Source organism: Ostrinia nubilalis, chromosome 23 (assembly GCF_963855985.1).
Source record: "Ostrinia nubilalis chromosome 23, ilOstNubi1.1, whole genome shotgun sequence".
Classification (NCBI taxonomy): Eukaryota; Metazoa; Arthropoda; class Insecta; order Lepidoptera; family Crambidae; genus Ostrinia; species Ostrinia nubilalis.
The window spans coordinates 9,010,674-9,032,027 of NC_087110.1; the positions used below are offsets into that span (position 1 = coordinate 9,010,674).

The 21,354-nt window shown below is 37.6% G+C and overlaps 2 protein-coding genes across 2 annotated transcripts; both read right to left on the reverse strand.

Annotated features, from left to right (window-relative positions):
* Positions 1-3,756: 3,756 nt before the first annotated feature.
* Positions 3,757-9,209, reverse strand: LOC135083400 (putative odorant receptor 92a). Its single transcript, XM_063978139.1, has 7 exons — positions 8,633-9,209; positions 6,304-6,502; positions 5,674-5,770; positions 5,306-5,410; positions 5,046-5,134; positions 4,191-4,257; positions 3,757-3,828 (listed from the first exon to the last, which is right to left on the reverse strand). Exons 1-7 carry the CDS (start codon positions 9,207-9,209, stop codon positions 3,763-3,765), a joined length of 1,200 nt encoding a protein of 399 aa, XP_063834209.1. The 3' UTR covers positions 3,757-3,762.
* Positions 9,210-9,455: 246 nt separating this feature from the next.
* On the reverse strand, positions 9,456-20,886 carry LOC135083262 (putative odorant receptor 92a). Its single transcript, XM_063978000.1, has 8 exons — positions 20,310-20,886; positions 19,583-19,781; positions 19,218-19,314; positions 12,034-12,135; positions 11,329-11,417; positions 10,748-10,814; positions 10,166-10,234; positions 9,456-9,539 (listed from the first exon to the last, which is right to left on the reverse strand). The coding sequence occupies exons 1-7, from the start codon at positions 20,884-20,886 to the stop codon at positions 10,175-10,177; spliced, it is 1,191 nt and encodes a 396-aa protein (XP_063834070.1). The 3' UTR covers positions 9,456-9,539; positions 10,166-10,174.
* Between the last annotated feature and the right edge of the window lie 468 nt (positions 20,887-21,354).

Genomic DNA, 21,354 nt, shown 5'->3' on the forward strand with positions numbered 1-21,354 from the left:
CACGCCATGACAGATTGTCAGTCAGTCTTGATAAAGTCGGTAAAGCAGCACTGGCGCCACTTTTATCAAACTGTTTTATCGACTTAACTAATAAGAAAAACTGATAACAGATGGCAGCACTTTTCGAACTACTTTTTGGTAAATTAGATTTTGTCGCTCTTTGAGTTTTTAATGTAACATTTATGTAAGTACATTAGTATTAATGATTAAACCACAGAAAACTTTAAAATGATCCATTCTAATCTCCATACCGATTGCGACAAAAATAATACATAGTTAAAACTCCCTGAGGAATCAATAATACCAATAAAAAAGTAATGTTCATCTCTCAAATATTTAAAATTGCACCATGAGATTTCAAAGTTTCGAACCCGCAACCGCCAACCGCTGCTAGCTCCGAGCGCGAAGTCATGCACGATCTTCAAAAATAATCACTAAGGTTAATGAAGCTGTACACTTATGGCACTATGGATCGTAAGTACCTATATGGCAGTAGCTAGGCACATTTTCATAGAACCTATAGTCCGAAATGACTAGGTATATTCTATGATGACTGGCATTACTTGTCGTAAGGGCCATCAAAAACCAGTTGGAACTTGGTAATTTGCATGAAAAAATGTTGCAGTTTCCATCTAATACCTGATTACACTATCCTGTTCGCTTATTATTATACTGTGTGAAAGAGACCAGTGATGTCTAAACTTGTGCTGGTAGGTACACCTCCTCATACCTACTTACATTCATCTGTCTGCGTATGGATTTTAGCTGAGTGAATAGAAATATTCATCTCCATGTGTTTTTTCATCATCATCATCATCATTTCAACCATAGGACGTCCACTGCTGAACATAGGCCTCCCCCAATGCTTTCCACGTTGATCGATTGGTAGCGGCCTGCGTCCAGCGTTTCCCTGCTACCTTTACGATGTCGTCGGTCCACCTTATACCTAGGTGTGTTTTTTAGCTGAGTAGAATAGGACTTCTACTTTGCTGGTTCTCCATGATATCAACAGCAACGGAAAGAGTGGTAGTGGTCCTTTACTTCGCTCTATTCACGTGGATGTCGTAAGAAGCGATTAGGGACAAAATATGCGAACATCGGGACTCCTCAACCCGTCTGGCCAGTGTGGGGAGTGTAGACCAAATCTTGCATTTGCTTTGGGTATCTTAGACAGGGGTTGTGCTCTACTAAGTAAATAACCTAAGTTAGTCAGTGGTCTATCTACAAACTCCATCTTCTTCTTCTTTTCGTGTCGACAACAAACCTACACAGTGTCAGCCCAAAACTCCGCCACAAGAGTGGCGCTGTCAGCAGCACTCATCAAACCCTCCTGAGTGCAGTTGTTTGGGCACTATCACAAACTCCATGATAGTCGAGAAGATTGATTTACTATAATCATCAAGTCATTATTCTACAGTGAGCACGACCCTTTCACCTTCACTAGAAGCTAATGAAGGATTTGGTCTAGACTCCCTACGCGGGGCACAGTCCAATCTATGATCGTTGATGATTTTTATAAAAATCGAATTAGTCCAACGCGTTTCAAGCAGCCACATCACTAGTTTACGGTTAATTCCGTATCATTTCACATGCATATGTATGAGCGAAACCGGTTCGCGATCCCTACCATAACTTTTTACTGGCTACAGGAGCGTTAGAATTTTCTATGGTGATTTGGTTCACGTGTTACAATTTTTAAGCGGAATTATTTTGTGGGCTCTACAAAAGCGCATATTGTGAACCAATACCACCCAATACTAAAATAAGCTTTCTATGAACATAAATAAAAGTAACATTTTGAAGAAACTACCATTTCGGCCATTTGATGTAGTGGTTCAGAACGGACTACTATGCCGAGAGGTCCCGGGTTCGATTCCCGGCCGGACAGAAATTGAAATGATGAATTTTAATTTCTGTGACGGGTCTTGGTGTTACTATGTAGGTATAATATGTAGGTATGTATTTACAAAAAAAAAGTATTTAAGTATGTTTCTAGCCGTTGTCTAGTACCCATAATACAAGCTTTGCTTAATTTGGGACTAGAGGCGCAGTGTGAAATGTCCAAGGATATTTATTTATTTATTGTTAAAGAACTAGGTACACTACTTATCGGACGATGTGATTTTTAATTTTCCTACCATTACCTGTTATCATCATTTCAGCGACAGGACGTCCACTGCTCCTAGATAGACCTCCGCCAATGACTTCCACATCGCACGGTTGGTAGCGGCATGCATCCAGCGCCTTCCTGCTACCTTCATTAGGTCGTCGGTCCACCTTGTCCCACTTCTTTACCATTACCTACCTATTCTCACATTAACACAAATAAAATATGTAATCGAAAATCCGAAGGGTCCTTAACAATAACCGGTTCTAAGAAAATAAATACAGTTTTTTTTTTTTCCTAAAAGAGATTTGAAATTCGAATAAAATTTCGTTTTCGAATCTGGAACATTATGAAGAATGTGAGAAAAAAGGTTGTCTATCCTTGTAGACGACAAAAAAGAATCTTACAAAACCTCGGGAAGGCAGAATTCTTAGAAAAACGTACCTTTTTTGTAGAGTGTGCGTGAATTTCGCCTACCTGCCAGTGCCCAAAGCAATTCCATTTAATGTTATGTTGGCGTTCCGATTCAAAATTACGTCAAGTTTTACGTTGAATAAATGATGTTATCTTTATTATAGCGAGTTTAATGTTGGGAAAAGGGCGAAGGAATTCTACGGTACAGCTTGTAGAGTGCCGGTATTCGCTAACTACAGGAATGTAACTCCGTTCCTTATTTTACAAGTCCTCTTTTACTAAAGGAGACCTAAAGCCCGTATTCACAAACGATGCTTGCATAAGTGAAGCAGTAAATCAAACGCACGGCGTTGAATAGAGCTCTATGGAGCTCTGTGATTGGTTCGTGTGTCACCTTGTGCGTCCACGCGCACTGTGAGACCTCATAGTAATGTTTGTGAATACGGGCTATTTATTTATCTCATAGATAAATAAATAAAACAATTGAATAAAAATAGTTGAACGAATGAACAAAATAAGTAACCTACTTACTTTGGTAATATTTTTTTTAGCATGAACTTTTGCTGATTGATATGAAAATAATGTGAAAAGGCAAAATGTACAGTAAGTACAACTTAAATGTGCAGCCGTTCTTAAGTTTTCGAATAAATATTTTTATATTTAATTGATTCCAAGCATAATGGAAACAAAAATTACGCGATCTGCAATTTAGAATAATTATTACGGAATATTAACCAAGTTTTTACAATTACACATTTGTAAGTTAAATATTTTTAACTTCATAAATATAGTTTACAGTACATAATTATGGGTTTCAGCACATATTGTTATTAGCGTACATACTAATTTACCTACTTAAGTGTTTAATCATTATAAGTGAGCTCGAATGTTTGTGGGTTTTTATAAGTGTTTAGGTTTTTTGTGAGGCGTTTATTGAAATGGTAGAAATAAATAAAACAAAAGCTTGTGGAATATCTATAAGTTTTAATAATTAGTTCCAATTTTCCTTCATCCTTCAAGTGTATTGTTTTCTTTCTTTAATGTGTAGTTTTTCCCATAAGTAACTACACTCGTGTTTTTCAGAATCACTTCAAGAAAAATGCTTTTTATCAGTCCCATTTCTATGTTTTTAGTTTACCAACTATGAACTTAGTATAGTGATACTCTAATCTACTTTACCATCACTTACATGTACCACTTTCAAGCGAAATAAATGATTTGATTTGATTTGATTTGATGATTTAATTCTCAGATGTCCTGTAAACTGTTTGCAAGAGCGCAAAGTATGACCACGACGAGCTAAGAATCTGCAACAAAAATGTGCCTTTCAACACTAAAAATATCATGACATTCATGACCATGTAATACTTAGTCATTTATTAGTTAGACTAATATTCACAAAATTCATAAAATAACAATCATTAGTTTTCTGTAAGTAGGTTTTCAAAAGCACTTACACGTCCCAACCCTACCACTGCTTCGGGTATTATACGGGCCAGTGCTGAGAAGAATAAAGTTAGAAACTCAGAACCGAATCAAGCTAATATCAGTTATTTGCCTTATCTTGTCGCATCCGGCTTCTGCCAGTGACTTTTCCTTAGAGTACCTCGGCTGTGGTTAAAAAAATACCTAGAAGTAAGTACAATAAACTCCTTCTTCATTTGCCTACCTTCATAAAAGCTTTCAAATTGACGTCGGCAAACCCAGCGGCGGTCACTGTGCATGGCTTCTGCGCTCTGAAATTTCACAAGAGATTATTGCCACATTTTCGAAGCACTAGAACTTCTAATTGGATACGAATCTGCATCAATTTAATTCCAATATTTTTTAAAACTCGCAGTCCCTCATCGGGCCAGGTCTCTATCAGACAACAAGCAGAATTATTAAGTCTAAAACGGGACTTTTCCAACTTTTCGTTCCCACCGCTGCAACTCCTGTGTAGCCAGGATCTACAGCTTGACCGCCAATAAAAACCCAACCAGTGAAGGTCAAGTTTGTCCCGGGGGAAAATTAAACTGTTACGCCGTTAACTGTAAATCTTAAAGTTAAAATATTAATTGGCGCCGCGAGCCGCCGCCAGTCTGCTTGTGACCACGGTTGCAGCATAGCAGCCGAAACGTCAAGCCGTGAGTACTGAGTACCTATATAATGTAACTCATTAATAAATGTCGCGTTAAGACCCGTGTCTTTCTATTTTAGTCGAAATGAACGCATAATCACTAAAATCAAATGGCAGTGGGCGGGGCACATAGCTCGTAGTGCTGATGGCCGCTGGGGCAGGAAAGTTCTAGACTGGCGACCACGAACCGGAAGACGTGGCGTGGGGAGAACTCCCATGAACCGAGGATCTGGTGAAGGTATCTGGAGGTGCCTGGATGCGAGCGGCGCAGGACCGGTCTTTGTGGAAATCATTGGGGGATGCCTTTGTCCAGCAGTGGACGTCTTTTGGCTGAAACGAACGAAGGAACGAAATGGAACGCGAAAGTTTAAAATCTTATAAGTCTAGTGCAAGTTTAACACTTGCCTGGTCTGCATGATGAGAGCAGACTTTCCGAAAGCAGCATCCGCGAGATACCATCTACTGTTGTACACTGCCGTGCTCACGGCCGTACTCTGCGAAATCGAAATTAAAATGATTATTTTCAAATTCTTTGACCTTAATATGGCATTAAGATAATAACGTATGTAACGTAGATTAAAAGGTATATCTAGCTATTCATTCTAGTCTTATAACTTAAGAAAAAATAGGCTAATTGAGGAATAGAAGATGCAAGTGAAGCTTACGGAATCCTTAAGCATATCTCCAAAGAAACAGACGAAGAAGATCTGCAGCATGCCAGCAACACAGAGTATCGCAAACGTGACTACGATGGTCATGTTGTTTATTGCCTGAAATATATAAATAAACTTAAAGTACACGATAGGCGAACGGTTAAGCTTGATGTCGGACTGGCCGCCACTCGCCTAATATGGTGAACCCACTCGTAACACAAGCATATTTAGCTTAACACGAGGGGTTAACGGTACATATTCTTGACAAATAGATTGTCGAGATGACAAACTAAGCAAAGTATGCATGCATAGTTAGTAGGACTGATGTACCATATTGGCTCATGAGCAGTTCTTCAACCAATACAAAAGTTAAATCTTACCGTAACGTTGAAGCCAGTTAAGCAAATGATAAGGGAGCTGGAGAGGTAGTTGACCAGGTTTGACTTGGAATAAATCTCTTCTAGCATACTAGCAGAGCTGTAAACATAGTTAGAAAGAAATAAAGAAAGAAACATTTTATTATCAAGGACATCACACAGAAATAAAAGTCATAGAACTAAGGTTACTAAGCCAGGAATCCAGGATGATTCAGCCGTACTGACAGTTGAAGTGCTATCGGTTTGCTCTTACTATAGGAGCTAGTGGGTTACAGTATGATAGATGTCCCAAAATGAACTTGACAAACTTCTATGGAAAATTTGAAGGTACTGAGAGGTAAGTTACAAACAGAAAAATCAACTGTACTAGTTTGTCGAAAGAGGCATTGAAAGGTTTTCGGAAACCCGTTATAGGTAAATTTAATAGGCACTATTTTTATGTTTGTCTTGTCGTAGCTCAGTCTGTCTTCTCCAAAAAATAGTCACGTTTTTGCGACACCCTATAAAAAGTTTGCATCGTGCGGTCCACACAGCTTATGATGACCACAGTCTGTGGAGGAACACTATCTGTGGTCGCGATCCTCATCAGTGATGGACCGAGGAAGAAGAAGATAAAAAAGTAAGATCTCTTACCCAATAATATCCTGATGCCATTTAACAAGCTCGTTAAACTTGTTTCTAGAAGTTTCATCTTCTATAATCCTAGCACTTCGTTCCTCTGCTATTACCTTCGTGACTTCAAGATTCAAGACCTTAAACTGCATCTTGATGTGCGTACAGCAGATGTAGAATAGGAAGTCCACCGCAAAGATCTCGGATAGCACTATCACCGCTTGGGAAAAAAGATTTTTGATAAAGTCCGGTCTGTGAGCAGAGCACGTAGAATTTTGTCCAATGACCCCAAGCTACCCATCCTTATCGCTCGCGCGTAATTATATTGCTGTCGCGACTGTGCGACGGATGCCCGCAGTGAGTGTGCGAGCGCAACAGCAACATAATTACGCGCGAGCGATAAGTATGGGTAGCTTGGGGTCATTGGACAAAATTCTACGTGCTCGCGGACCAGACTATAGCAACATTAAAATTACAATAGCTTAAAACTATAACGCGGCTCCGTTTCATTGGGCTCCGGAGGACACCATTGAGTTTTAGTGGGTAGATCTCGCATTACTGGCGGGGAGAGTTCCACATAACCCACTGGTCGTCCCCTTGGGCCAATCCAAGCACAAATCATTTCCCGAAATAAAAAGGCGTAAAACGTAACAGACGTAAATATTCGTAAGCATTAATAAAATAATAAATATTAACGTAAATGCGCCTATTACCGCCAGTTTAAGCTGACTTCGGATAAACGTTAGAAAATTAGATATAAGACGTGGTGATAGAAAAGACACTTTAATTTATTTATAACACTGATGAAGTAATCTTTGAATTCAAGTAGTAACAATGAGTATACAATCACACAATAATTAATAAATAGCAATTTAATCTGAAAAAGCAGTTGTTTCTATTACCGACCTATAGACGAGGTGTGTTTCTATTAACGTTTTTTCTGTTTCTATTACCGACCGCTAAGAATATTGCTCTTCAATTGGGTATATTCCGAGAGGCACGGGTTCGATTCCCGCTGAGAGGCTCGGGAACCACTTGATTTTTTCGAATTAAATTTGTTTTGCTTTTATTTAATTTGTTTTTTTTTCAAGTTATTTTTTTTTTATTATTAAAAGAGTAAAGACACGCTTCTCGAAAATAAATAAATAATCAAGCAGAAATAGTAGAATAATAAATTCCTCTATTATACTTGATTACGCAGTACCCGGTGTTCTAGTGAGTAGTGGGGGTCATTATTTAAACTGTATTTGAGTTTTAATAAAATTTAATTTTCATTAGTTTTTGATTGATTTTAATTGTGTGTAATTGTGTATTTTAATTTAAACTATGAACAATTGGACACTGTCTGTATAATTATATTAAATTATTTTTTTATTATTCTAAAGATCTTAAAAAGTTACATAGTAGTTGTGATAACGCCTGATTGGTTTGGTGTCATGTCATAAATGTTAGTTATATACAAAATACAGGCTTATAAGTCTTCGCAGGTGGCGTTATAGTTATGAGGCGGTGATAGAATTAAGTATGAATATTACTTTATTCTATTAGCGACCGTAAAAAAAAAACAGTAACCAGCAAAAATATCTACTTTAATGAAGACGTGATCAGTGAAGTATCATTTTTAATAGGTTTTATTTTGTATCAAATAGGTACTAATTAGAATTTAACAGGTTTTTATAAAATCTATTGTCATACATTATTAGAGATATTCTTTAATGTTTATTGCAGTTTTATGCCAAACCTATGACAATTAACGTATGGCGTTAATTGATTTAATTATGTGAAATATTCTTATGAATCGATCAAGATAACAAAATGGAGGTTAAATGCGTAATTAAAGATGTAAATACTAAAATAAAAAACGTTATCAAAATTCTAACAACGCCATGGGTCGTTATTAGAAACCAAATTATTAAAAGTGTTTCTATTACCGCCCTTATTTAAATTTGTATTTAAGCCACAAAAATACAGCGAGAGGACTATATTGAGGGTTTATTAAGGAAGCTAAAGTACGAATTAATATTGTTATGCAAAAACATGTTAGTATACTCATTTTAAATGTGTTAAAATCGCTAATTAATAACAAGGTGCACCTTAAGTAGCTGGGAGCGCGTCAGTATGAAAAGCGCGTCCGTTGCGGGTGCATCCTATTTAATGTCAAATAACTCCGTTTACTGGTTATTTACGAACACAAACTTTAATCGTTTTGATAGTCAATAAACATATCTAGATATTTTTAAGGTAACGTGTTTTCTGGAACCTGTTATTATGTCTTTTATGAAAGAAATAAAAATAGGGCGGTAATAGAATACAAATTTTGGGGGGTCGTTAATAGGCGCACTTACGTTACTTGTCCAGATCTGATGAATGTAGGCAAACGGCCAGATCCTCAAATCGTAGCAGTCAACGGGATACACGTCAAGAAAAGGCAGAGTGAGCTCCAGTTTGCCCGAAACGAAATACTTCACTACGATCACGACCAAAGGGCCGAACCCAAACAGGATTATTAAGACCACATTGATTACTATCAACGCAAATATCAGAGCGTACAAGAACTTGGACTCTTCCTTTACGATTTTATTCGCGGAGGGTCCAACCAGCCGTTTTGTTTCCATCTCTCTCAGATTGTTGATGAGACGAAAGAGTCTCTCTTCGTGAGCAACCACAAAGCCAGTTTTAAACTCCGCCATCATTCCCAAGCTAAGACAAGGGGTTACAATGGTCAGCTCGATGAAGTTTCTGCCTTTATTCACTCCTTCAAATATCCAGTTAAATGCCCCGACTATGTCGGTTAAAATCCAGAGGAAGTTGAACATGTAAATGAAGTTCTGCAGCCAAGTTCTTGACCGTTCTTCGAGATTCATACCAGAGTATCGGAATATGAACCTGATCTTTCGAAGAGATCTGTCTATTGGTTGCTCAGCCATTTTAACTTGTGGAAGGTACCCGAGTCAATGGTTAGGAGTATTTAAAATAAATGTAAGGAAAAGGTTTCGAGTAATTAATTACCCTGTCATTATCGTTAATATGTAGGTACTAACGTTAAATCCGAACTATTATTAATATAATGAGAGTCGAATCATATTAAATACTGGTTAAAAAATAAATAAAACACTAATTTTCTCACACATTTACTACGATTGAAATTATAAAGAATATTATTATTAGGCAAGTACTTATTTAAGTTAAAAGAGCCTACTGTAGATAGTTTGGAGAAGTGCAAAGTATGACAGCAGTGCTCAACATGAGTTCAACATCTGATAGAAAAAAAAGGGTACTTATATCTTTTCTATGCTTTTTCAGATTATGTGATGAAAAGTAAAATATGAGTCGAGAGCACATTATTTGTATTGGCATTGTCGGGCAGTTAATCAGTATGGGAATGTATGGAAGTGGGCACATTAGACCGATTTGATTTTCATACAAATTAAAATCGGGCCCAACTATCGGCCGACTAAATTAGTGGTCTGCGCCTAGGCAGTATAAAAAGTTTTTAAAGTTTCTTGCTTGAACAAAAAATGCTATACCTATATCGCATTTATAACTAAACTAGCTTTCCGCCCGCGGGTTCACCCGCGTGGTATTTTGTCTGTCACAGAAAAACTTTATCGCGCGCGTCCCTGTTTCAGAAACCGGGATAAAAACTATCCTATGTCCTTTCCCGGGAATCAAACCCTCTATGCCAAACATCAAAATCGGCTCAATGGTTTAGGCGTGAAAGCAAGACAGACAGACAGACAGAAAGACTGACAGACAGACAGACAGACAGACAGACAGACAAACAGAGTTACTTTTGCATTTATAATATTAGTATAGATATAAATTAGTGTGGTGTGCCAGAATCACATGTGTTGATGATGAATAAATCTCTGTGAAGGCTTACATTTAACGCTTAGATGTCCTGATATACTGTTCTCAAGAGCGCGAAGTAGGACCACGACGTGCTAATAATCTGCAAAAAAAATATGTACCTTTTATCACTGATATCCCTGGTATACAGGGTGTCCCAGAATGGGTGAATCAAACTGCTAGGGGAGGTAGCTGTACTAATGTACTATCCCTAAAAAATATGAAAAAAAGAGCACTGTATTTAAAAAAAATCCGATTTTTTTTTAAATAAAGTGCTCTAAACTCTAATTCTAGTAGGTAATTATTTTCAAAAGTTTGTCTACAGATAAGCGAAGCGATCATGTACAATGAATATTAGTAAGAAAAAAGTACAAATAAACTCCAAACGCAGCTATTATAGCCAGATACTTATGTAAAGCTGATTTATTTTCACTTTTTCAAAAAAAAAATATTTTGTGTCCTTAAGGTGCTTTATTTTTTTTTCATATTTTTAGGGATAGTAGGTACATTAGTAGAGCTACCTCCCCTAACAGTTTGATTCACCCATTCTGGGACATCCTGTATAATAGGCCAATTATTATATTAATATCGAACAAGGATTCTGCTATTGCCTAACCTTCATAAAAGCTCTCAAGTTGACTTCGGCAAAACCAGCAGCGGTCACTATGCATGGCTTTTGCGCCCTGAAATTCACAATTAAGAAACTTTTAGTGGTTTTAAAGTTTGAAGTTTAGGCAAGTACATCATAATGATTATTATACACGTATGTAATGTAAGGAGTATCAAGAACAGGTAAATTCTTACAATACTGCTATAGGTAAGGGATAGCCTTTGCGGAAGCCAGCCATCTTCCTTTAAGAATTCGTCGGTCCGCCTTGTCAGTAGCCATCCTACACTGGGCTTTCCGGTACGTGGCCTCCTCTCCAGAACCTTGCTGCCCCATCGGCCGTCAGATCTTTGTACTATGTGCCCTGCCCATTGCAACTTCAGCTTCATCACCATCATCATCATTTCAGCCATAGGAAGTCCACTGCTGAACATAGGCCTCCCCCAATGCTTTCCATGTTACTCGATTGGTAGCGACCTACGTCTAGCGCTTCCCTGCTACCTTTATGATGTCGTCGGTCCATCTTGCCACTTCAGCTTGCTGAGCTGAAATTTGTAGCAACCTCTAATGGTCCAGCGTTTAACACTTGCCTGATCTGCATGATGAGGGCAGACTTCCCGAAGGCAGCATCCGAGAGATACCATCTGCTGTTGTACACTGCGGTGCTCACGTCCGTACTCTACGAAATCGAATCATAATTATTATTATTTATAGTGTTTCGAAAGCCAAATTACATAATACTAGCGGCCGCCCGCGACTTCATACGCGTGGACCTCGTTTTACCCCCTTAGTTGAATTCTGGAAAATCCCGTCTTAGTGAGCACCTACGTTGTAAAAGGAACCCCTATGCAAAATTTGAGACTCCTAGCACTTGTAGTTTCTGAGATTTCGTGATGAGTGAGTGAGTCAGTCAGTGACCTTTCGCTTTTATAGATATAGATTTCATTGTATTTTTTTATTTAAGGATTTGTAAGTATACTTACTTAAAAGTAAGTAACAAACAACATAAAAGATTATTAGGTGTGCAACGGAGATGTAGAGTCCCCGCAGAACTTTATATTGGGCGATAGTTTGATCGGCTTCTAATTTGTGTAAGGAATCGGCCGATACCAAATCGGTATAATGTGGGTACTTATTTCATGCTGATTAATATAATAGTCCGACCAAACTAATATACGTATCGGCCGACAAAAAGTTTGAAGCCTGCTGGGACTCATACCTAGTACATCGTTTAGATACTTCATAGCTAATTAGTCATTTAGCTTTTGAATAAAAAAATAACAAATGAAGCTTACGGCATCCATGAGCATGTTTCCAAAGAAGCAGAGGAAGTAAATCTGCAGCATGGCCACGACGAAGAAGGCAAAGGCTACCGTCATCCTCACGTTGTCTAATGCCTGAAATATTTATATACTTTTAGCATTTTACACTGTCGTGCAAACCTGTGTGATAAAGAACTCATTATGGCATGATCGCGTTGCAGGTCACCTATGCGCTGTACCGACCAAGAGAAATCGGCAGTGGTAGACGGCGTATTTGACTGCACCAGACAGTCTGCCAACAGTGAGAGATGGCGGGAAATCGTGCGGAGAGTTGTATCCGCCTCTACCACCGACGTGAACAACGCCTCAATGTGACCACGACCGCTCTGCCAAGAGCGAAACGAATAAGTAGAATGGCATGATTCTTCATCATCATCACTTCAGTCACAGGACGTACACTACTAAACATAGGCCTTCCCCAATAATTTCCTCATTGGCCGGTTGGCAGCGGCCTGCATCACGCGCCTTCTTGCAATTTTTATAAAGTCATCTGTGCACGTCACACGCTGCGTTTTCTGATACGTGGCCTCCATTCCAAAAGCTGCTGCTTGCTGCCCCATTGGCCATCAGTTCTGCATGTTAGTTATGTGCCCATTCGCACTTCAGCTTGCTAATCCTTAGCTTAATCAGTTCTTCAACCAATAAGCGAGCGGAGCTTAGTGGGCCTCTATTTGATAAGCAGGGCATGGGCACAATGTTTGTTTTTTTATAATTACATATCTGTATTTGTCGTCGTTCTTACGTCAAAAGCCTATTAATACAATATAGCTAATAAAGGACAATGTTCGTTCTCCATACATTGTTCGCCTAAGAACCAACAATTTTGACATATTACTACCCGAAAGCGAAATAATACGATTCTGTGTGTAAGAACAATGATTCCTGATGGACACTTGCCATAAAATTAATGATTAAGAATATTAAATTACAGCGATTTTATAATATGTCGTTTATGACTGTTAGGATATAGAATTTTATCATGAGATGACATGTTGCTGGCAGGTTTTATTTTAAAAGTAAACAGCAATAGAATAAAGTTTGAAAATATTGACAGGTGTAGAAAAGCGAGAAAATGTGACATTGTATCATTGTATTATTGAATTTCGATAGAGTCAGTTGTAAATGTTTTAATATTTAATATGTAATAGATTTTGATATTGTTTTAATAATAAAGTGTGTGTGAAGTATTGAAGTGGCGTTATTATGATTGAATAACCTCCCAGGAGTTGTGTAGAGAGGCACACTCCTCGAACAGGTTATGGGCCCAGCGTACGAACCCAGAGGGCTGTAAGAATTATCTCTTGAATAAGAAGAATGAAAGTTAAAGATCTATCCTGATTTTGTTTTGGAAAATTTTAAAATAACAATATGTCGGAAGAAAATTTTAAATTATCAACGTTATCAAAAGGAGAAGACTATACAAACTGGAAGAAGAAATTGATATTGTTATTGACAGCAAAAGATATAGATTGTGTTTTGGAAGATAATGCTGAGAGCAAAAAGGATTTTAATAGAAAGGATGCAAAAGCAAGATACATTATAATAAGCTCATTATGTGATAAATTTGTTGTATATGCATTGAATTGCAATACAACAAAAGAAATTTTACAAAAATTTGACACATTATTTCTAGGACATGAAGATACACAGATTTGCCAACTTTTAGAACAATTTTACAAATTCAAATTTTCAAATTCGGATTTGATGATTGACATAGCAGAAATTGAAAATCAAGCAATAAAATTAAGAAATTTGGGTTACAGCATAGACGAGAAACAAATCATGATTAAAATTTTATCAAGCTTACCAGAAAAATTTGCCTTTTTTAGAACTGCGTGGGAGTCAACCCAAACTTCGGAAAAATCACTAATAAATCTACTATCAAGAATAAATCTAGAACTTACTATGCGAAAAGAAAATCAAAATCTAAATTTGGAAAAACCTGAAATGACGCCGTCTACGTCAGGAATAGAAACAAATGACAACGCATTTGTAGTCAAGAGTTGTTTTCAATGTGGCAAGAAAGGACACATTGCTAAGTATTGTCGGCAGAATATGAATGCAAATCGTGGATGGAAAAATAATAACCTGCAATGCTTCAGATGTCTGAAGTTCGGACACAAACATACGGAGTGCAGTCAACAAACGAACTGTATGTACTGCAAGCATAATTCTCATTACACGAAATTCTGTCTACAGCAACATCAGCATGTGAGTAATTTTATTCCTTTAAAAACAACTGTGGAGTTCATTCTGGATTCAGGAACTAGTAGTCATATTGTTACGTCTGAAAACTATCTGAATGACAAAGAAGACATAAATTATAGAATTATGACTGCTGATGGAAACATACATATTAATCGGCTCGTTGTTGTATTTAGTGAACAAAACAAGATTAGATCTGTCGTTTCATGTTGGTTATTGTAGTAGACATCAGGAACATCCTAATTTGAATGATTTTGCAAATATTAAAAACATTTTTAGATATATTAAAAATACAGTTAGCAGTGGTATAAAATATGTTCGTGGTAGCGATCTAAGTTTAAAAGCATATTGTGATGCAGACTTTGCTGGTGATCCTGATACTAGGAAGAGCACGACTGGTTTTGTAGTGTTTTATGGTGGTGGTCCAATTCACTGGTGTTCTCGCAAACAGTCAGTAACTGCTTTGTCTAGTACTGAGGCTGAATATATATCTGCAGCCGAGTGTATAAAAGATCTGCTTTACATTCAGAGTCTGATTCATGAGTTGACAGGGGAGTTACCAAAAACACAATTGTTTGTTGATAATCAATCAGCAATAGTTTTGATTAAAAACGGAATCTTAAATAGGAGGAGCAAGCACATTGATGTGAAATACCATTTTATTAAGGAGAAATTAGATAAAAATTTATTAGAAATTTATTACTGTCCTACTAAAGATAATTTGGCTGATATTTTAACTAAACCACTGGATAGAACAAAGTTTTTGAGACTTAGACAATGTATAGTGAGTGATACATAGTGGACATTTGTGATGTGACGAATTATGTAGGTTTATTAGAATTATTTAGAATATAAGGTTTTTGGGAGTTAACTTGAAATTTTAATTTTAAGTTAGTTATGTAAAGTGTTTAGGTTAATTAATTCAAAAGTATATTTGTTGTATGGTTGTATTGGGTAAGTTAGTTAAGTTGGGTTTTAAGGAGTAGATAGGTAGTTGTTATGATTATATAAAGATAAAATTCAGAGGGGATGTTAGGATATAGAATTTTATCATGAGATGACATGTTGCTGGCAGGTTTTATTTTAAAAGTAAACAGCAATAGAATAAAGTTTGAAAATATTGACAGGTGTAGAAAAGCGAGAAAATGTGACATTGTATCATTGTATTATTGAATTTCGATAGAGTCAGTTGTAAATGTTTTAATATTTAATATGTAATAGATTTTGATATTGTTTTAATAATAAAGTGTGTGTGAAGTATTGAAGTGGCGTTATTATGATTGAATAACCTCCCAGGAGTTGTGTAGAGAGGCACACTCCTCGAACAATGACAACATGGCGTCTAATGTATTGTGTGAATGTATGAACACCGATTCGCGAAAAATGTTTTGTATTGTCGTCACGCCGAGTCGCAGCCAAATAGTATAAAATAATAGAACAAGTTTTAGAAATACAACTCGGCATTCCACTTTTATAATATGCCCACATATTGCACGTAAATAAACAACATGAATCGTAGGTTGTTTCCACCCTTGTCATCTGACACATGAAATAAACTCCTATTGTATTATAGATATCGAAGCCGAATCGTATATAATAATAGAATGGGTTTTGGAGATCACTCGGGGTTCCACTTTTATAAAATACCTACATATTGCATAAAAATAACACGAATCATGAGTTTTCTTTTCACCATTTACATCTGACACGAGATAACAAACTCCTATCTCCATGACTACCGTCGTAGTCTATGCCAAAGACTACAATATTTTAAGCAAGAAGTTTCAAACCTTAGCGGCTACGGTAACCCCTGGGCCACATACATCGTGATAACATTCGGTCGACACTGGAACGAAGTCCTGCGATTATGCAAAAAAGCATCGTATTCTAGTGCGGCTATATCACGTTCAACCGGGGTTTTAATTCGACTAAAGTCCTGACTAAAGACTGGAAGAAAATACGCCGCATTGTATGAGCACTTCGTGTTCGTTAAAGCGGCTTCAGATCTAGAGCCCACATAGTTTTCTTTCCAATAATATCTGCAAGTAGCGCTGCATGATCTTTACAACAAAAACGGCAATAGTTATTAAGGTGCCAAAATTATATGATTACTTTGGCACGGTATTATACACGTTCGAAGATTTGTCATTTTCATTCATTTCATCATCATCATCATCATTTCAGCCACAGGACGTCCACTACTGAACATAGGCCTCCCCCAATGACTTCCACATCGCACGGTTGGTAGCGGCCTGCATCCAGCGCCTTCCCGCTACCTTTATCAGGTCGTCGGTCCACCTTGTGGTGGGTTGACATTGCAGAATATGACTTTTGATAGGTTCATCATAGAATTCGGCGGGGATATCCTCACGGAGGAAGTTTGTAAAAGGGCGGAACAAGATCTTATAATAATGCAAGGCCGAAGCTGTAACGCGCGTGCTCCTACGTGTAATCCGGCGAGTATGCAATAAATAGTAATGTCTGGTAAATAGTGGTAATACGTATCGTTCGTTCGTTCGTTTCAGCCGAAAAGACGTCCACTGCTGGACAAAGGCCTCCCCCAAGGATTTCCACGAAGACCGATCCTGCACCGCTCGCATACAGGCACCTCCCGCGACCTTCACCAGATCGTCGGTCCACCTAGTGGGAGGCCTGCCCACGCTACGTCTTTCGGCTCGTGGTCGCCACTCAAGAACTTTCCTGCCCCAGCGGCCATCAGCTCTACGAGCTATGTGCCCCGCCCCGTCTATGTCTATATGCGCTACGATTACAGGGTATCATTTTGCATAGTCGCAAGACTTCACTCCGCTGCTGTCAAATCAATGTCGCATAATGTTATCGCAATGTGTGTGGCCCTTGGCCAAATCACAGAAGCCTATGCGAAGAAAGAGCACTTGAATGACAATGAAAATCAGGGTTACCATTTTATAAGATCTCCTCACTATTGAGGGTAACAAAGTAACATTAATAATCTAGCCATTAATTACATTTATTACCTATACGAGAAAGTAAAGCAACATGCGGTTTTATTTTAATTTGTAAAATATTTGTAACAGTTTGTTCCAAGTTTAGTTTTACAACAGTATTGCTGTTTCAGCTGTCACTGTGAAGCTTTGGGAAAATAAATAAATACAAAAAATATTAACATAAATATTTATTTAAGTTTTTATGTTCATTATCATAATATGCCAATTTAAGTTACACTGTGTGACAGTCTTTGACACTAAACAAACTCTTCAGCTTAATAATACCTACCTACAGGGCGTTTTTATAGTTACTCTTGCTGATGAAACAAGAAGGGTTGATTCTACTACTGAAATACAACTACTTTTCTTACAGGACCAATATCAAATTCTCAAAAAAATTCACATCCTCGTGATGGTGATAATTTCTATGGAGAGGTTTTTTTTTATATTCGGTCTCTTGGGATAAGTTATTCCATTTGAGCAGTAGAATTAATCCTTTTTATTTGATCACATATAAAAATAACACAAGTGTGTGTGTTTAGGAAAACTTCTTCTTTGGTATGGTATCACTACGGAGTTATAATGTCGGCAACTCTGTATCACTGACTTGTAACTTTCAAACAGTATGAATAATAAGGGCACCACATTGGTTTTCTTTCTGAAAAAAGGCTTTCACTTTTAGTACTAACCCTTTAGCACTATTTTATTGAAATAAAAATACAATAAACGCACAGAAGACTGAAATTGAGTCAACTGACGTGACATTTATAATTTGTTGACATTATGACAGTTTGACAAGACTAGGGATTGAAAAAGTTTTAATTGAAAAAGTAAAATGACAATTTATTAAAACGATTCACAAGGATATAATCGATTAAAAATATTTATAAAATGTTCTGATACTTGCCTGTAGCGATTATCCAATCCTGGTTTCTACTGAAAAACTACTTCGTGGCAAGATTTTAATAAAATAATAAAATCTTTATCTTCTCTTTCACAATCTATAAAAGTTCATTTGGTCTATTATTAATGTGCTATGAATGAGGGTTTTCGCGATTGAAAAATCCGCGAGATGGCAATACGTAGACGCGAGGTCCAAATGCTGCATGATTGGTGGATATCTGTCAATGTCATGTCAAAAATAACCAATCATGCAGCATTTGGACCTCACGTCTACGTATTGCCATCTGGCGGATTTTTCAATCGCGAAAACCCTCATTGGCATAGATTATGAGAGACTGGCAACTATACTAGGTTGATATTATGTTTCTCACACTTCAACTGGCATTGGATTCAACATCGGATTCTGACACTTTTACAGTTATGATACCATGAATATCAGTTTATGGTCCTAATTATTTTTATTTTATTTACGACCTTCGACCAGTTGGACACTTTAGATAGCTTCTTGTAATAGTGTCAATATCTTTTTAGCTTTTAACGCAAATCTAGTCTTCAAAGCAGTTTAATCGATTTATTTTATTTTCAAAATCGATATTTTATTGTCTATGATGGCCGCAGGAACATCACTATACATGGACTCCCAGCAATAAAGTACGGTAATGCCTCGTATAGATGAACTACACTGAACTGTCCTTTATTTGACACTGACAGGGGGGCCACCGTCAATAGCGGATCGCTAGTTCCGACTTTTGCCACGGTGGAAACCATATAGTTGCACGAAGATGGTGGCGCCCTGCTGTCAATGTCGTCGGTGGGACATTTCAGTGTAGTTTATCTATACAGATTTTATCGGCAAAAATTATGGAACTTGATAGGTTTTAGACCATGCCACGCACCAAAACGTCCGGAAGTTGTAATAGTATTATAGAATAAACGTTAAAAGACTTATTTATTTAATTTTTCAATGCTTAAGTGTCCATTAGAACGAAAGGGTGCTTAATGTATTAAAAAAAATAGAAAATAATTATGATGGGTTAATGTTTTTGGGCGGTTTTTTAGGCGGTTTCTGACAATGTCCTTTACCGTCATGTTGAATCCAGTTAAGCAAATGATAAGAGAGCTGGTGAGGAAATTGACCAGGGTCGACTTTGAGTAAATATCTTCGAGCAAGCCTGCAGAGCTGTAAACAATAGAATTGAGCTTACACTAAAGGCAAGACGATTTAATTGCATTGAGAGTAGCCCTAAGTTGATGGCATCAATAATGATGGGTGGCCCAAAACGAACGTAACAAATAAACTAGTTCTTTTAAAACTGTAGATAGGAATTGATGATGTTTTGAGGTATTACAGTGTTTTCAGATGTCTAGTTACATGTATCTTCAAAAAATTAGCATGTTAGGTACCTACAACATAATAAAAACTTTGGCTTAAATCATAGGCTACTTACTTAATTATATCCTGATGCCATTTAACCAGCTCATTAAACTTTTCCCGAAGCTGTGTGACTTCTATCCGCTTTGCGCTCCTGCTCTCTGCTATGACGTTAGTAACCTCATGACTCAAGATCTTAAACTGGATCATGACGTGCGTACAACAGATGTAGAAAAGGCAGTCTACCCCAAGGATCTCTGTTACCACTACCCATGCTGGAAAAAAAGTTTTTTTATCATCATTCCAGTCAGAGGCCGTCCACTGCTGTTTGCTCGATTGGCAGTGGCCTGCATCCAGCGCCTTCCTGCCACCTTTATGAGGCACACGCTGCATTTTCCGGTACGTGGCCTCCACTCTACTCACAAAGTTTTTGTGGAAATTCATGGAAAAATCTATGAAATCAGGAAAATGGTATTATTACGTGGGCGAACTATCGGACAGTCCCCGGCTCTCTCGGGGTGGCGGCCGCATGTGTTCGGTGGTGTAGCGGGGTACGCGGGGGTGGTGGGGGCGGTAACAAGCGCCGTCTTGAAAGTTTTAGGAGAAGTTTTTTTTTACTAATAAAATAATAGTTAAATTTTATTTATATTTTTCTTTTAATTATTTTCATGTGTATGTGTACTACCACCCCTGATATATGGGCGTTGTTTTACGAAACCACACTCTGTATTGGAAGCCGACCAAACTATCGGCCGACTAAAAGTCTGTTGTCTACGGGGACTCTGTAAAATAATAAACCATACCAGTCCAGATCTGATGAATGTAGGCAAACGGCCAGATCCTCAAGTCGTAGCAGTCAAATGGGTATATGTCAATAATAGGCAGAAGGAGCTCCAGTTCCCCGTAAATAAAATACTTCACTACGATCCAGACCAAAGGGCCGAAGTCGAACACAACCACTAGGACCCAATTGACCATCTTCATCGCAAACACCAGGTTGTACAGGAACTTGGACTCTTCCTTCACAAGTTTATGCGCGATTGGACCCACCAGCCTCTTTCTTTCCATCTCTCTAACGTTGCCTATGAGGCGAAAAAGGCTCTTCTCGTGGGCGACCACAAACGCAGTTTTGAACTCTGACATCGTTCCCAAACTGAGACAAGGGGCTACATGGGTCAGTTCGACGAAGCTTGTCCCTTTGCTCACTCCTTCAAATATCCAGTTGATTTCGCCGATTATATCCGTGGCTATCCACAGAAAGTTTACCACATAAATGAAGCTCTGGCACCAAGTTCTCGGGCGTTCCTCGAGATTCATGCCAGCGTATCTGAATATGAATCTGATTTTCCGAAGAGATTTATCTATTGGTTGTTCCGCCATTTTTTCATGTGCAACACACCCGTGTCAAAGTTAAAGAATATTTAAATAATCGAGTAAAGTTTCAAGTAATTATACCCTTTCATTATCGTAAATACAGGTAATGCGGAAAATAATGTGGCATATAATAATTATGTATTAACGTTAAATATTAAATTCGAACTATTATTATAATGACGGTCGGGTAACATGTTGGTTTTTATTTTATTTATTTTTTAAGAAATTCTTTTCAGTGTCAACTAATGCTTTAAGTGCTATACACTTTGCCAAGTAATTGTTTTCTGTCGCAGACAAAATAAAGAAGAATTTCTAGAAAATTGGAAGCTGCTTTTTGATTTTTAATGGGAGGTAAATACTTTGGGCACCTTTATTCTCTCTTTTAGTATATTTTACCGAGCAAATTTGTGACTACAGGTTGATAAATACAATTATTTTGTTTTATTTAAGTTTCAAACTAATTAAATATTGGAT

What these genes read in the sequence shown, in the direction of transcription:
- LOC135083400 (XM_063978139.1), bottom strand. Translation starts at nt 9,209, where the DNA reads ATGGCTGAGCAACCAATAGACAGATCTCTTCGAAAGATCAGGTTCATA. An exon ending in CATTCATCAGATCTGGACAA is followed by an intron (nt 6,503 to 8,632) that starts GTAACGTAAGTG and finishes TTTTTTCCCAAG; the next exon opens with CGGTGATAGTGCTATCCGAG. An exon ending in ATTTGAAAGCTTTTATGAAG is followed by an intron (nt 3,829 to 4,190) that starts GTAGGCAAATGA and finishes TTTTTGTTGCAG; the next exon opens with ATTCTTAGCTCGTCGTGGTC.
- LOC135083262 (XM_063978000.1), bottom strand. Translation starts at nt 20,886, where the DNA reads ATGGCGGAACAACCAATAGATAAATCTCTTCGGAAAATCAGATTCATA. An exon ending in CATTCATCAGATCTGGACTG is followed by an intron (nt 19,782 to 20,309) that starts GTATGGTTTATT and finishes CTTTTTTTCCAG; the next exon opens with CATGGGTAGTGGTAACAGAG. An exon ending in TAACTGGATTCAACATGACG is followed by an intron (nt 12,136 to 19,217) that starts GTAAAGGACATT and finishes TAAATATTTCAG; the next exon opens with GCATTAGACAACGTGAGGAT.